The sequence below is a fragment of the Capronia coronata genome, assembly GCF_000585585.1.
Source record: "Capronia coronata CBS 617.96 chromosome Unknown acBCG-supercont1.4, whole genome shotgun sequence".
Classification (NCBI taxonomy): Eukaryota; Fungi; Ascomycota; class Eurotiomycetes; order Chaetothyriales; family Herpotrichiellaceae; genus Capronia; species Capronia coronata.
In genome coordinates, this window is record NW_006912896.1 from 2407691 (window position 1) to 2424516 (window position 16826).

At 50.9% G+C, this 16826-nt stretch overlaps 4 protein-coding genes across 4 annotated transcripts; 2 read left to right on the top strand and 2 right to left on the bottom strand.

Annotated features, from left to right (window-relative positions):
- Positions 1 to 4868: 4868 nt before the first annotated feature.
- On the bottom strand, positions 4869 to 6417 carry A1O1_05403 (uncharacterized protein; the record flags this gene model as incomplete). Its single annotated transcript, XM_007726289.1, has 3 exons — positions 4869 to 5539; positions 5597 to 6233; positions 6316 to 6417. 3 exons carry the CDS (start codon positions 6415 to 6417, stop codon positions 4869 to 4871), a joined length of 1410 nt encoding a protein of 469 aa, XP_007724479.1.
- A 1070-nt stretch (positions 6418 to 7487) lies between these two features.
- Positions 7488 to 9326, bottom strand: A1O1_05404 (uncharacterized protein; the record flags this gene model as incomplete). Its single annotated transcript, XM_007726290.1, has 1 exon — positions 7488 to 9326. The coding sequence occupies one exon, from the start codon at positions 9324 to 9326 to the stop codon at positions 7488 to 7490; it is 1839 nt and encodes a 612-aa protein (XP_007724480.1).
- Positions 9327 to 11883: 2557 nt separating this feature from the next.
- On the top strand, positions 11884 to 12860 carry A1O1_05405 (polyubiquitin; the record flags this gene model as incomplete). The annotated part of the gene is made up of 2 exons (XM_007726291.1): positions 11884 to 11905; positions 11965 to 12860. 2 exons carry the CDS (start codon positions 11884 to 11886, stop codon positions 12858 to 12860), a joined length of 918 nt encoding a protein of 305 aa, XP_007724481.1.
- Positions 12861 to 13349: 489 nt separating this feature from the next.
- On the top strand, positions 13350 to 15770 carry A1O1_05406 (uncharacterized protein; the record flags this gene model as incomplete). Its single annotated transcript, XM_007726292.1, has 1 exon — positions 13350 to 15770. One exon carries the CDS (start codon positions 13350 to 13352, stop codon positions 15768 to 15770), a length of 2421 nt encoding a protein of 806 aa, XP_007724482.1.
- Between the last annotated feature and the right edge of the window lie 1056 nt (positions 15771 to 16826).

Consider the following 16826-nt stretch of genomic DNA (forward strand, 5'->3'; position numbering starts at 1 on the left):
CATTGTTGTCGTTGTTGTCGTCGTCGTCGCCATCTTTCCACCTTATCCGCTGTCGAATCCAAAATTATACCTGGGTGCAACGAAGGTATGTGGTGATCAATATCATTCCAGCCCAGAGCATTCAAAGAGTGTTCGACTTTGCCGTGTAGTGAGCGGTTCACCGCGCGATGTCGCGAATCTCGGAGATGGTATAGCTGTAAGCTGCTGCTACCTATCCCCCTAAATACGAAGCGGTGGCGGTCTCGACGTTCTAAAGAACAGCCCGAGCCGTTCGTTTGATTGCGTCTCTTAGCGTGATATGTGGGCAGGGCGTCAACATCTGTTACGCCTGACTGCCAATTCCTTATTAAGGGGCACGTCCGCTAATCTTGTGGCTTCCAGCCACGCAAACGCAAGGCTCGAGTGTAGAAATCCGGGGAAGCGCGACTGCATTAACGAGTGCGAAAAGGAGTCGAAGCGTGGAACGTGGAGAGAGAGAGCGAGAGAGAGAGCGAGAGGACATATCAACAACCCCAGGAAATAGAAAAATGGCGAGGTTGGTGACTATGATGATCTATGATGATCATTAGTATTGTCGCTCGAAGCAAGATAAAATAAATTAAACAAGGTACGGGGTACATACTGCACGGACAAGGGTATCACACACTCACACACTCCTTTACCAGTAACCGCAGGCCTCGATCCACGGTGACGGTGACGGCGGTGGTGTTGATGATGGGTGGATGATGCTTTCTGCAGTGTGTCACGGCCGCAACAAGGCGTCGGTGATTTGTCCAGCAGGGACAATGTCTCAGTTTAGGCGGTGCGCAGGCCAGCTGCTAGGGGCACCCTAGGCACCCTAGGCACCCTAGGCGCTCTTAGGCTCCATTTTAAGAGTCTAAGCATCTGATGTGCCAGTGATTCGGCCCCCCTTTGAAGCTACCCTGGTCACCCAGCAGCGCCCCCAGGTTCAGGTCCGGGAAGCTCTTTCTTGAACAGCACTGCACTGCGCCCATCACTTTTAACAGAGTCGTTGGGGCCGCGGATCAAGGCACAGGCACTGCGGTTGGTTGGGGGCAAATCACAGTGGCTTAGGAGTTCTGGAGAATGGAAACAAACACGAAGCCTGATTGATCTCTTTCTCTTTTCTCTTGGGTGCTGCTTGAACTGCGAATAGTAATAGGCAAACGATAGAAACGCAGCGACCTTAGTAGGGCTAATAAGGAGGCCCTAGCCCCGCAAAGTCCAACTCTACCACCTCCTCAACCCTGGTCAGTATAGTGCTGTAGCCCTGATCTCACATTCAAGTTAGCGAACAAGAAAAGAATAATAGGTACCTTAGCCACCTACTACTACCTAGTACATACTAACTCTCCGCCTAGAATTAAAAATATCCGACGCCAACTGCAAGCCTCCCCTCCAGGATCTGCGATCCCAAGCCCTGCTTTGTTCCTCCAACCAATCTTTGCTTCTCCGTCAAACTCGCCCCAGCCACGGCCTTTGCGAGGAATCCTGATCTGTCAAGGTCTCCCATCATGATCTCCGTCCTTCACCCCTGTCTCCGATCCAGTCTGTCCTCTACGTCAGTGGCATTCCTTGACGTGCATATCGAGCATTCCGAGCGGGCAGATGCCACAAGAACTCACACAAAGCCTGTATACTTTACAGAGTACAAGGAAAAGGAACATGAAGCTACATACTCTCGCTGTACGTACATCTTGTCTTGCCCGTAAGCTAGGAACGACAAAGGACACGGCACGAAGTCTAACTGGTTGATACTCTTACGTCTTGCATGTAGCAACTCGATCAAGGTACCGGTATGCTTGAAGGGCATCATCACTCGTCCGTCGGTGAGATAGACATACCATTTATGCTTTGACGACGTTCTCCATCATGGTCTACAGAGTAAGTTTCCGCTTGTCCACCACATGGCTAACCCAACTTTAAGGGAACTGTTTTTAGAACGTCGTAATCGCATATGTGGTCGCTGCCAGTGTGCTGTCTACCTTTTAACCTCCCACTGTGGCTCTTCTGCCCAGACGTTCACCGTCAGCTCATGTCGCTGCTTTGGTGTGGCATCACTACTTCATCATCGAACAACGCATTGGTCTCTTCCAACGTGAGGCCTCTAGTCCGCAAACAAACCCCATAGGATTTCATTGCCGACATGAAAAGTAGAGGGCCAAGCATTCATTACCTCGGACACCACAAACTCCAAGATCAAGATCGTCGACGGCATTAACAACCGCCACAGAAGAAGAAAAAATGAAGACGATGTTACAATATTGCAAATTGATGTGTGCACAGTACCATGGCAACGGCTTCGGTATATGCCGGCATCGCCAGTGAGGTCCCGACCAAAGACCAACGGCCGGCCTGGGATCGGATCGGCGTGGGGAAGATCTCCGCTACGAGGTGAGATCAGGCCCGTGTCTCGACTTTCCCAACCCGGGATGGTGGAAGGGCTCTCCATTGTTCAAAAAAGGTGTGGCCTAAGGGCCTTAGGCTACGGTCTCACGATGACGGCCGCCTGATGACTACCTACCTAGGTAGGTGCATGATGCAAGACAACAGGCGTCCTATGGGAGCATTGAGATGCCTCAACGGGCTCCTGTTATGCTGTGCTACCTTTCATCCCACAACGGACTTTTTGGACAACGAAAAAGACTCACAGCAGTAAACATGGCCAACCACGTCGATAGCACCACCGGGAATGCAAGAACATCCCCCATCGAACGTCCGGCCGTATTTGTGGCACAGCGTACTCGGCAATCATGGCTGGCGGTCTCAAGACCATGCCAACTGCATACAATCTGCTCAGGGTGGGGTCTCCCGAAGGTAAGGCAACCATGGCGGCCTCAAGATAGGTCGGACTTCGAAAACTCGGCACGGTAGCGGTGACGGTAGCACAGGATCCAGGCACTCAGCTCCTTCAACAGCAGATGTTTGTCCCACTTTGTCAAGCAGCAGTGCCCGGTAAAACTGGGCAATCGTCGCTACCCTTGCGTACGCCGCGCTCCGAGAATCTGCGGAACTCCGCCAGTGAGCCCGAGGCTTCGGTACAGTAAGATGATGGCATACTGACCAATATCTCAACCTTCTGGAGCAGCATAATCATTGGAAGAATACCGTGTCCAGACTGAATGCAGATATCTGGTACGACTTCCAGGTGAGCATGCCATGCCAAACTTGGTCGTTTCAACCCGGGGCTCGACCATCTGATAGAGCGTTTCTCTGCACATTGCAGGCTGTCGGTCGTTGGAAACCTCGCTCGCCGTGTGAAGTCCCTTGACCACGGCCCACACTCCTCTCTCGCCGCGGTGGTCTTTGCCCCGATCTCGAGTCAGGACTGACCAGACACGATCATGAGAGGCCTAGGGAAATTTAATTTCCATTGAAAGAACAGATGCGATGGATAAATACCATGTTCCAGCCCCCAACCCAGCCAGCAATCGGCATACCGGAGCACGATACCCAAATTCTATACTATGCCACCAGGAAAACCACGAATGGTCTCGGAGATGCTTTGGAGCTGCCATATACGTCAGCTTCCGATATACTTACTACCGGAAAACACGAGATGTTAACCGACGACATACTAGAGGTATGTGTCAAGAACCAGGGGACAACCAAACATGCAACATGAAAACATGGAAACATGGAAACATGGAGAATCACAAAAAGATATCGACGTGATTGAATAGGAATCTCTTGTCCCCCTTTTGCCCTATTGCCCTTTTGCCCTGTTCCCCATTCTCTGTGATTTGGTTCTCTCATTTCAATGTTTAGAGTATACGACACGGGCCCCAAATGTTATGGTATTACCAATATGTTACCCATGACACTTACTATTTTACCTAGAATACTCATATTTATATTCATATACCACTATACCACTATACCACTAATTGTTATCTTTGATATACCTTATGTGTCCTTCCCATCCAATATATGACTATACCCAGCCACTACCAACAGTCTAGTCTAGACTGGCTAGCCGCCTCGATTGTCCCCTTTCCCCCTTTTCACGATGTATGTCAAGTCTTCTTCTCTATCCTGGCGAGAAGAGTGAAACAGGCCATCCACATCCCGAGACCTTGCGAAACTCAGCTGGCTTCCCAAAAGCAGTGTTCATACCTCAGGGTCCTGGGGACCTGGACGAACAGAAGGATGAAACGGTTCACGGACGTTCGCTCGAATTGATACAGAACATGCGGACATCCAGACTGACGGAACCTCGAGACTTGAACCATTCAACTCGTAGGACAAGTCGAGTCCTATAAGAATGTGTACAGTGTCGCTTCTCCCGGTCACCTAGGCTCTTGTAGTAATGTCGAACACCGTAGATCTCGGTCGGTGACTGTCACAAGCATAGCCAGGTCAATGTGCTCTCCTGGGTTCGTGGGGATCACAAACAATCCAACTGGGCAGTGGTATGTTGCAGGAGCAGCCGTCTGACAAGTTGCAGAGCGGACGCAGACATGTCCGAGGCACACGTATAATACTGTTTTGGCAGATGATAAAGTGTAGCTTTCCAGACAGGGACAAACGGTCAACGGCTGATACTTCCACATGCCATATAGGCAGGCGGTAGTCGCTGTCGGGTGAGTCCATCAACCGGACCGAGCGGACCAACTGATGATGCTGTCGTCGAAAAGCTGCGTATGTTTGTACAACGACCAAGCATTGGTCAAGTATACCCGACCAGATCAATACCCAAGGTATACTGTGGCCGCAACCTGTATCCGCATTGTTATATCTTGTGGGATGACGCCGGATATGATTTGGCGCCACGTATAGACATGTATACAACTGTGTAGGCCCAGGATCGAGCCGAATTGCCCACTTCTCCGAGCTGTGTTGTACGTCGTAGCGTTTGCCTGGGAAGTTCAATCCTTTCGTAGAGGGAGAAGATTCTTCTCTTCCGATTTGACTTCGAGATAGAATTTGCCCGTCACCAATCCCTCGAGTTTGGTGGTGATTCTGGCAAAGACCGGTTCGAACTTGACGTTCCAGGAATGACTTGCGCCCGCAATGCAGATGAACAAGACAATCGTCGCCACAGCGCATTGAAAGAACCCCGGAACCGGATATCGGTCGACAAAATCTTCCGTCCCTTCTGGCGTGTACTGTGCAATCGGCTGCTTTTGATGACCGAAATGGAGCACCCACGCGAACACAGTCCGCAGCAAGAGACCATGAAGTAGATAGATTGCGAAACTGACTTTGCCGAGCCACTGGAGGGGTCGACGGCTCAGAAGCCAGCGAGCGTGAGGAGAGATGATGACTCCGACCATCAACAGGAGTCCTCCCACGGACCCGTACATACGATCGACGGTATTGGTGATGTCGCTCGGGACGTATTGAATAGCGAAGTCGTGGAGCCAGGTGGACCAGGCAGAGGCCTGGTAGAAAGAGCCAGGGTACGACATCATGATGAGGGCAAGCAGGATAAGAGGGGGTGAGAGATAGGGTGATATTGCCGAAGCCCTTTGAGGGATGTTGGTAAGACTCACTTCGCCGAGTAAAATGCCCGCGAAACAGCATAGTCCCGTGAAAGCTATGTAGAGCGTCAGTGATGCAGTCATTTGAAGGGGGCGGTTGTAAGTTGACTCACGATCTCCGATGACTCGACTCCAGTTCAATGACCACAATGATAGAATGACCAGTGTCACTGTTCGCCAGAGCGGCGTCATGGATATGACAAGCGACAAAGCACTAATGATCATGACACTTCCCTGAAGCAGGTAAATCAAAGCCCATTGGGGTTGATCGTAGGGGTTCTCGCCATAGTAAAGCCAAGTCCTTTGAAGAGCAGACATGAGATCCTTGACGGCTTGTGGCCAGCCATCGCTTGGTAACGGTGTTGTAGTATTCAACCAGTACGCATCACTTGACTCGGAGATCTTGTAGAGCCCAAGATTGCATATGAACCAGCTGATAATAGTCGCGGCGGTGGCAGGGAGAACCAAACGGAAGATGCGGCTGAACGAAGCTGAGGCCAGTTTGCTGAGCGCCTTATCAATCAGGCCAGATCGTGCCAGTTGAATCGGTTTCAACGCATTGACGAAGCCCATCAGGATGAAGAAGAGCGCCACCCATGAATGACCACTGGCGACTAGGCGAAGGATGGGTCTTTGGAACAAGGACGGGGTAGTACTGTCTTTGGCGCAACATGGTGGAACTACACCTCTGGCGTAACATAGAACAAGATGGGATGAGACGACAAAGACCGCAGCAATTCCTCGTAGACCCTATGCTCATGAAGACGGAACATTAATATAAAAACCCTCTAAAAGCTCCTAGAATAGTCACCAGTGGAGGAAGGAGACTCACATCTGCCCATGCTGTATCTTTCAATGCCCGCTCCTTAGCCTCGGGGCTCAATCGGAGGACACGGAACTTTCCAAGAAGCTCCCTCGCCCGATCCATGGCCATGGTAGACTGCAACAGACGAGAGGACAGGACGACAGGACGACAGGACTTGCAAAGTGTTATATCAGCAGCAATACTGCCGCTGACGCCTTAGATAGACATAGGGCAGAGTTTTTTCCCTTTCTCCTCAAGACTTCAAGGTTAGTTAGACCAAGAACCCGATCATGTCACAGACCCCTGCAGCGGCCGATCACTTGCTGCAGGAAACAAAAGCCCCTGAGTGATGGATCTTGAGTCGAAGGGATGACTTTCAGTCAAAACGTGTCGTTTGTGGACAGCGGCTGATTTATGTAACGACCTTTTCGCTCACTCAGCCCCTGGTCACCACTGACGCGCTGAGGATCGGTCCAGCTGCTTACTGACTGCGTTAGAACGAACGGCTCTATGGCAGTGGTGGCGCTGGGATCCCTCGCTTCGTTTCAGGCGTCTCTCGTTTATGGACCGACCTAGCTGGCTCGGCTGCTAGTTTGACAGCGGCCCCAAGCCACATCCGAACTGCCGGACTCTGTAGAGCGTTGGTTCAAGGGGGAGGACGACCCCTTTCTTCGAGAGACTAGGCTCTGACCATCGTCCATAAAGTCGAGAGAGCAGGCTGGAGAAGATATAATATAGTAGCAATGGTGAACACATTTTCATCTGCAGTGCCCCATCGGGACTCGGTCGAACCTGCCACATTCTTGATTACCACTTTCTGGCGAGGAAAGGACGCCACAGGGAACGCACAAGTCGCTCAAACGCGTTGTTGTTGGTAGTCTATTCAACCACTTTTGAAATTCTCCGATGGAGCATGTCAAAAGGTCAAAAGTACATACAGAATTTGTGAGACGTGGGACGAAGACAACCCAGCGATGTAAGCCATGGACAGGGAGCACTTGGACTTCCATCTGTTTGTGAAACGTCTATTCCAAGCTTGCTGCATTATAAGAATGGAGTCAATGAGCAGCAGAATGGATTTCATACGTTACATACTTGGTGGGAATCATGTTAACTCAAGGTGGAAGAAGTCAAGGCTAACAACAGCACAAATCCAACTACCAACTACCTCCCCACAAGACGCTCCCGACCTTCAACTCCTATGTAAAGATGGCTTTCTCAAACGCCTCCACGTCCCCTCCAGCCACCTTCACCGCCTTCAATGCGGCTTCGCTCAGTTTCTTCCGCTTCTCCCTCGCCTCCAACTCCCGTCGTGCTCTTGTCTTGGAACTGCCACTGGGTGCAACGTCGTTCAGTAGCTTGGCCGAGTCTCTGGGCGTAAAGTTCACAAAGTCGATCACCGTTCCACCCGTCGGCGTCTTTGGCGTCTTTGGCGTCTTTGGCGTACGGGGCGGACGCGAGGCTGATCTCGTTCGGGGAGGCGGAAATGGCTCCGACGCTGCCATATCCCTTATAGGACCTTGTTTGTGGATCGATTTCCGCCGGCTGTGGCTGTACTCTGTCACATTCCTGTTTGGCGACCGGCGAGGATTACGACGAGGACTGACGTTCGTGGGTGAGACTGACGGCGATGGGGATCGAGATGGTGACCGACGTTGTTTTCGAGGGGTGGTAAACGGGGATGGCTCAGTAAAGACGTAAGACGGTGGAGGTGGGAGAGGTGGCCGTGAAGTCATCGGAGCTGGCACCGGCATCGTCGTAGCTGGATAGAGTACTGCGATGCCTACTGGAGGAGGGGCTTGTCGTAGGTAGGCCTGAGGCTCATAGAAAACTGCCTGGTCCATTTGCTCCAGTTCTGGATATTGAATGCCTAACCCGGTTTGTGCAGATTCGGTAGCCTGGTGCAGAATTTGATGGGCGGTGCGCAGGGGCTTGGGCGCCGCCAAAGCAGGATATGTCTCTTCTGGTGCCAACATGGGAAGCGGCGGATGGGCACTCATCGGAGGTGGCGAAAACATGGCCTGTGAGAGCGTGCTGATATTCGTGCTCGAGGTATGTGTTCGTGCCTCATGAGAATGAGCCGAGCCATCCGATGATGGGAAGCCGCCACTGATGGGAGAGGGCATTGCGTCTAGTCCATGGCTCGTAGCTTGATGCTGGGATACAAGCGAGTCTTGACTACGACCAGATTGAGACTCCTGATATTTGCTTTGGTGTTGATCGATCAACCAAGGGTCAATGGCCGACGTCGATTCTGCATCTCCATACTCCTCTTGATAACCCGAGTCCGGCAGCCATACTGCTTGATTCTGCGCCATGATCCCTGCATTCAGTGCCCTGGCCGAATTTGGATTCGAGACTGGAGACATTGGTTCAGAGGGGTGCTGCATGTGAGACTCATACGGCATGCGCAAGTGGAAGTTCTGGAAATCCTGCTGCCAACCATTGGAGTTGACATGCCCCAGTCGTGGGGAGATTGGGAATTGCGAATACATCGGGCTCGGGGAAAGGGTGACTTCGCGAGAGATTGGAGGTCGTATTGACGATGGATCATACATTTGAGCAGCTGGCGAGGTTGCAAAACGCTTTGTTCGACTGGGAGAGGCGGCCTCAACCGACCAGAATGGCTCATGTGCATTGTCGGTGTAGTGAGGGACCGTTTTCATTGTTTGGATGGGTCCCGGTCGCTTTGTCTCATGTCTCCGTGTTTTTTCGACCACAAACCTTGCAGGTTGTTGCCTCTGCTTCAGACACCAAACACCCTGCCGCCACGGTTGTGGAGGAGAATGTTCGGCTTTGGCTGTGGTGTCGAGTGAGGGAAGTCCGTACTGGTCTTTGGCCAGCACCTGATTGCTGAAGACATCTTCAAAGTCTGCATAGTGTTCTTTGTTCTCCTCATCGCTCCCATCCAGCTTGTACATTTCCTGGTTGAAGAATTCGTCAAACTGACTGCCTTCGTCGACAGTCGTAGGAAACAACATCTTCAATGCCTTGTCTTCTGGTCGAAATAGGCAATCTGGTGAACTGGCTAGAGACATGGTCAATATTGCGGAACGATCCCATCTGCCTGTGCAAATCGCTCCTGTCAGCTACAAGGGAAGGGAAACATTATGCAGATGTATTCCAGACAAGGAAACAAACAACAATTCCTTGGTGCCCCGGAGACCTGCCGCTGAGGCCCAGAATGGTCAGGAATGCTGCAAGAAGGAATTCGTGTCTGTATGGGTCCGAGCTCGGCGGAGGGTATTTGGACATTGGAGCCACAATGAAAGTTGTGGCGAGCATCAATGCGACAGTATAAAGGGCACTTTATAGCTGTACCATTGTCCCTCTTCGACAGTCGGAGTATAGAATGCGGTGGCACAAATTCTCATACCACCAACAATGGTCGAAATTTTGTCATTTTGTCCATGAAGTGATGAGTCGGTCGAGAATAGACCGAAGCTTGCTGCCATTATTTCAGGTCCAGTATAGAGTTACAGCAAACAAAATGGCCTTATCAGGGGAATCATTAAGATTGAAGAGGCATTGTTCCGGCAAGGCTGTCAGTTTTCATAGGCACAAACAATGGTACTGGTTTGTGACATCAATGAAGAACGTCATGCACTTACCTACCATGGACCAAGACCGTCGGTAGTAAAAAGGATGTGGACGAAAGGGTGCCAGCAACCACTCTCAGGTGAGGTTGTTCTTCTGGTAGCCGTCACTTTGGCGCAGTTTGGGCGGGTGCGCGTGGCATTGAGGTACCATTGTCCAGTGAGAGTAACCCTTCCGACCAGAAACTTGGGACAGATCCGTTGGAGGAGTGAGACAGGATGCACCTTCTGAGACCCACAGCTCACCCCTTGTACAAGCATCGTCATCGAGCAGACATCCTTTTGAAGAGCATCACCTCTATGCTGGAAGAGTTACCATGCTCCCGTCCCCTCTGTGGCAAGAGTCGAATACCTTTTTCGAGGAGCAAATAAAAGAGTATGTCGAAGGGGACGAAGTTTGAATGCTCAATGACAAAAGTGATAAATAGAGGGGGAGGGCCCACAAAGGATTCGTTCAAGGTGCGTCAAAGGCTCACCGGCTCCAATGCCTACCAACAAGGTTGTTGAGCATATATGTTTCCGGTCAGATATCCTGGTTCCAGCATGCACTCTGTACGGTAGTGTGCTGACCAACGGAACGCTCGCAGGAGATCCGTACGCTCTTCAACTCCAAGATGCGTTACATCGAGGACGTCTATCACAGTCAATGCAATCATTGGGCCGACCTACCTGTACTTACGACATATGCGCTCTGTCGCGTCAACTAGGATCTCCCCACCAATGTTCCTCCCAGAAGAAGGAGGGGTCATTTGAGGAGGACTCTCTGTGCAAAAAATACAAGATCCATGAGAGCAACACAGACATGAAACCAGGTACTTCAATTTCCATATATCCAGACGTTCAAAGCAAACGAGATGGTCGCCAGGATCCAAAACTGTGTGCGGTGGAATAGTCGTTCACGGCCGAAGCTCGGGACCCATCCAAGCAGACTTTTCCAGGTGGGATATTGTGAGGGAGCTTACAGAGTAGGCTGACGCGAGGCCGTAGGATATTCTCGAACAAAATAAGATTTTCTTGAGATCTAGATTCAATCAATGTAAAGTTTGCACAGACAGTAGACGTCGACATGGCCAGGCCAAAACAGAAATGACAGATGGGACTTCAGGTGCAGTGGCCGTGGAAGCGGAAGTTGAAGCTGAAGCTGAAACTGCGCCCGAAACTGCGCTAGGCTACAGGCGACGTCATTGGGTGGGTTTTGCGGGGGTTGGCGGGCAAACAGCTCCGACAGACGGCCATTCAGTTTGGACTGTTGCGTTATCGATAGTCGTGCGTTGAAATAGACCTTTCGCCTGATCTTGTGAGAGAAAAATCGAGAGTAGACAGTACTGGTCCAATTGAAGTGGCCTCCTTAGCCCATTGGGCTGGAAATCCGTCTGATGGTTGAGGCTTTCTTGATGTCTTATCGCTGATAAGAGGAGAGGTGTATCCTTTTATCATTTGATCCACCGTTATCGGCAACAACACGGAGGGGAACTCCGACGTGGGGGAAGCGGTCACTGGCTGCTGGTCACGTGCATAAGTGGCGATGTCGCAAGTGACTCACTTCTGCACTTAGAACTGCCGAGCATTTTCACTTTTTTTTGCGGGCAAAAAATCTCCTCCTTTGCCTCTGATGGGCAGAAAATGCCAACGCATCTATCAGCAGGATAACTGCAGATACGAGGAAAGTGAAGTGGCTGTAGCAGTAACCAAGTACTATTGAAGACGCCTGGCCACAAGCTGGTGGAGGCTTCGACCGGCTTCTCGATTACCAATACATTATCTTGGCACTAGTCCCAATCCAGTCAAGCGGCGTTACTGCCACTGCGCTTGCCACCTGCGTTGTCGCTCTCCTCAGCCTCCTTCCTCGTACTTAAGCTGCTTCTCACTCATCCATCCACAACCTTCCTTCCTTCCTATCTATCACCACTACTTCCACCTCAAAATCACTCTCTGAGTCTCTTCTCATCATCTCATCTACTTACAACTTCCATCTCTTCACCTCATAACAACCGCAATCATGCAGATCTTCGTCAAGACCCGTAAGTTGACCCCGCGCTTATCTCCCGCCACCTGCAGCTTGATGCTAACATGATCGCAGTCACCGGCAAGACCATCACCCTCGAGGTTGAGTCCAGCGACACTATCGACAACGTCAAATCCAAGATCCAGGACAAGGAAGGCATTCCTCCTGACCAGCAACGTCTTATCTTCGCCGGTAAACAACTTGAGGATGGCCGTACCCTGAGCGATTACAACATCCAGAAAGAGTCGACTCTACACTTGGTCCTCCGTCTCCGTGGCGGTATGCAAATCTTCGTCAAGACCCTCACCGGCAAGACTATCACCCTTGAGGTAGAGTCTAGCGATACCATCGACAATGTCAAGTCGAAGATTCAGGACAAGGAAGGCATTCCCCCTGACCAGCAACGTCTCATTTTCGCTGGCAAGCAACTCGAAGACGGCCGCACCTTGAGCGACTACAACATCCAGAAAGAATCCACTCTCCACCTTGTCCTCCGTCTTCGTGGTGGTATGCAGATCTTCGTCAAGACCCTGACGGGCAAGACTATCACTCTGGAAGTCGAATCATCAGATACCATCGACAACGTGAAGTCAAAAATCCAAGATAAGGAAGGCATTCCTCCTGACCAGCAGCGATTGATCTTCGCCGGCAAGCAACTGGAAGATGGCAGAACACTGTCAGACTACAACATTCAGAAGGAATCCACGCTCCATCTCGTGCTGAGACTGCGGGGTGGTATGCAGATCTTCGTCAAGACACTGACAGGAAAGACGATTACGCTAGAAGTTGAGTCGTCCGACACTATCGACAACGTGAAGTCGAAGATCCAAGACAAGGAGGGTATCCCACCCGACCAACAGCGATTGATCTTTGCAGGCAAGCAGTTGGAGGATGGTCGCACTCTCTCTGACTACAACATTCAGAAGGAGAGCACTCTGCATTTGGTGCTGAGACTTCGTGGCGGTCAGTAGATGACGGACGACCTGGCAAGCATCATGCTTTGACCAAGGGTTATTTCAGTCTTTTGCGAGTCTTGCGACTGGGAGTTGCATCGAGGGTATCACGACATTGCTAGCAAATGAATTCACATGATAGCGTTGGCCACTGGTGCCAAGCAACCTGCTTAGAGAGGTAGACTTCCAACGGAGAATATCATCTTGCATCTCACTTGATCAAACATCTATGCTCTTTTCTTCCCAACTCGTAGCCCGTGCCTCATGAAATAGAATTGCGAATGTTGTGGTGTGACCAAGCAGCCCTCTGGTTGACTCCATTACTGCAGCTGCGATCCAGAGTTGAGTTGGTGGGTTGCCACTGAACTTTCAACTGACCCAAAGATATATCCATGGCCGCGCCGCATCTTTTGCATTTCATCCATCTCTTGTCTCCTTGTCATTTGGAATTCAGTTTTACTCTCATACCCCGCGTTGATTGTTTAATCCTACTCATGTTTGGGCGATATGCCTGATTATTTCTTTCATGTTGTTATCGAACTCTTTGCAGACTTCTCTTCACTCGTGAAACAGCCCGAGCATTCTCAACCTCCGAACTTGACTCCCTTCTTCAAAGCCTTGAAACCGTTCACAAGTTCCTCCGCAAGACGCCGATCTAGGGACCTCGCTACCGATCACAAGAAGGCCTCCTCTGCGCTCCAAGTACGATCCCATCTGACGGCAACCCACGAAGACCTCCCTCTGCCAGTGCCTCATTCCGATCCCAACGACCACCGCCTCGACAGCATCTACCTTGACAGCGCGGATATGTCATCCCAATCTGCAGGCACCGAGCTATCGGGGGGCAATGAAAACATCATCGGGAAAGGAATTGGAACCGCGATATCGGGACGTCATATGAGGGCCAGGTTTGAAGCCTTGCAAAGTCAAGAAGGGTGGGGGATTGTCCATCTTTACCGGGATACCGAAGAGACAACGGGACTGTACAAGGACTCCGCCTACCGATCCAGCGATCTTTGGAGCGACGCGATTCGCAGTTCACCCCCCGGCAGATCTCACCCACCTCCTAAAGACGAAGAATGTACCACGTTATGTATCCTGGCCGTGCCATCATACATGACACCCTCGGATCTCCTTTCATGGGTCGGTCAGGAGACAAGAAGCGAAGTGAGTCATTTCAGGATGGTCCGAACCGCACGGGCAAACCGATACATGGTCTTGATGAAATTCAAAAATGGCAAAAAGGCAAGGGAATGGCAGCATGAATGGAACGGCAAAGTCTTCAACAGTATAGAGCCTGAAACATGCCATGTCGTTTTCTTGAAATCAGTCGAGGTGCTTCAGACTCCCAGCATGGAACCGAGTGGCGCATTGACTTCACAAACCACAACCTATCCACGTATGACCAACGACCCTTTCATCCCAACCTCCACGACTACCAAACCTCTTGCTCCCAGAACACCGTCGCTGGTCGAGTTACCGACATGTCCCGTCTGCCTGGAGCGCATGGACGAAACTACAGGCCTGCTGACCATCCCTTGTCAGCATGTGTTTCACTGTACATGCCTCGAAAAGTGGTCAGGCGGCGGTTGTCCTGTCTGTAGGTACACTCACGACGACTTTTCATCCTTTTTGGGCACCTACAAATCCAAGAACAAGACCCCCGGCGAGACTGAGACCGACCACGGACCCCTGGAGTGCGAAGTCTGTCACGTGGATACAAGTCTTTGGCAATGTCTCATCTGTGGCAAAGTCGGCTGTGGAAGGTATGAAGGGAAACACGCATATGCGCATTTTGAAGAAAGTGGCCATACTTTCAGCATGGACCTGGAAAGTAAACGAGTTTGGGACTATGCGGGAGATGCCTATGTTCATCGCATCATTCAGGATGCCGCCAAACCAGGTGAGAAATTGGTGGAACTTCCAGGCAGGGGACGCGAGCCTACTGCACTACAAGGACAGGAAGATGTCGACTTTGTCAAGCGGCAGAATGACGCCCTGGAATATACTCACCTGTTGACTAGCCAGCTGGAAAGCCAGAGGGTCTATTTCGAAGAGGTCGTCGAAAGAGCTGTTGACAAAGCTGCCGAAGCGACCAAGAAGGCCGAGCGTGCCATGGAAGAGAGTCGTCTCGCAACCGAAAGACTGCGGAGGCTGGAGAGAGAGCATGATATTGTTGCCAAAGGCCGCGTGCCGGAACTGGAAAAGGAGAACGCCCGTCTGGAGAAGCGCAGTGCGAAGTTTGAAGAAATGGCACGCACATTCAATGAAAAGTATCAAGAAGAGAAGGCTCTCAGTGCCAGCCTTATGGAAAGAGTCGAATTCCTTGAAAAGACGCAATTGACCCAACTTAATGAAACCATTCAACGGCTGGAAGAGGAAAAAGCAACCCAGGAGTTGTTGATGGAAGGTCTCCGAGACGAACACCGCGATGCTATGATGCAGATATCCGCACAGAAGAAGTTGCAGGAAATGGTTGCCAACGGTGAACTGGACGCCGAAGACCTGGAAGGTGCCGTCATCGAGGCTGGACCGGCGAAGAAAGTCCCTACCGCCAGGCGTCGGAGGGTGACGAACACAAAGCAGACTGGATTGTCTGGCTCAACATCCGCCCCATCAACTCAACAGCCGCCAGCAACTTCCTCTACCTCCATAGAGAAAACCCGTGACCGCACTGAAGGCGAAGACCTCCTCAACAGCATCTTCGCCCAACTCTCACGCTCCCACGATTGGGACGAACAGAAAGCGAAACAAATCCTCGACGAGTGTCGAACCAAGATGCTCGGTGAGGGTTTGCTTGTTCAGGCGCCGCCCGCGTCGGCCGAGACTGAAGGCAGTGATGCTGAAGCAGTAGACGACGGCGGCAATCAAGCTAAGCCGGCAAATGTTGGCAAAAAGCGCAAGGGCAAGAAGAAGTCCAAGAAGTAAAGTATACGGGGTTAGCCTCAGTACTTGACTTCAAAGACATCCAGTTCCGGGGTCATAGGAGCCCAGGACTATGTTTAATGAGAATGATACCCCCTGATGAAGGAAATGCCTCATCGAAATGTGTGTATGCTTAATGACATAATATCGAGATGAGATGTGCTCCTCTACATTGTTCTGTTCCTTTTGTATGAAAATAAGATCTATCGTGGTGTGTGTGAAGTGACTACTTCAATACTGGTACAATGATACGTATATATACATATGTCTCGAGTCCTGAATTGCATTCATATATTCTACAGGTAGCCGTGACGCATTGTCCCTTTCAGTCCGCTAACCCAATTGGTGCACATCGCTTTTTGAGCCATAACGGGCGGCTGTTGTTAGATCCTAAGGAACAGCAGTAATAGATCCCAAGGAACACAAGTGATAATATACAGCACATGTCGTCAAGGTAGATAGGTAGATAGACAGGGACATCTGAAAAAGTACGCCCATGGAGCGTTGAACACAACTATTTTTCTCAAAGCAAGGAGATCATGTTCTGGTCCGGATGGTACGGGGTATACTGCTACTTGTACTCGGAATGTCCGTCGATGTAGATTGAGGATGAGGAGGAAAGCAAAGATTGGGAACGACGTTCAGAAGCGCATGTTCGTAAGTGGTGATTGAGGTTGTGTGACAGTCGAAGAACAAAGCTCGTGGCTGCTCTTGACTTGTGGTGATGTGGATGTGTGTAACAGTCGAAGTATATAGCTCATGACTGCTCTTGACTGGTGGTCATGTGGATGTGTGACAGTCGAAGTATATAGCTCATGGCTGCTCTTGAGCGGTGGTGATGTGGATGTGGATGTGGGCACGAGCAAAGTGAGGCAAAGTCTGCAGGGCCGGTCTCCCTTCATGGTTTCTCACAAGGATTGTTCGTAGCGGTAGATCTCTCACATGGCGAGCTCGTTATGCAAGGAATGTGACGTGTGCCCATCAGTCTGCCACGCAACGACTTCCAGAAGTTTTAGGGTCAGACTGGCTTCTGAGTTGTAGGCGTGTTTGTTTGCTTCC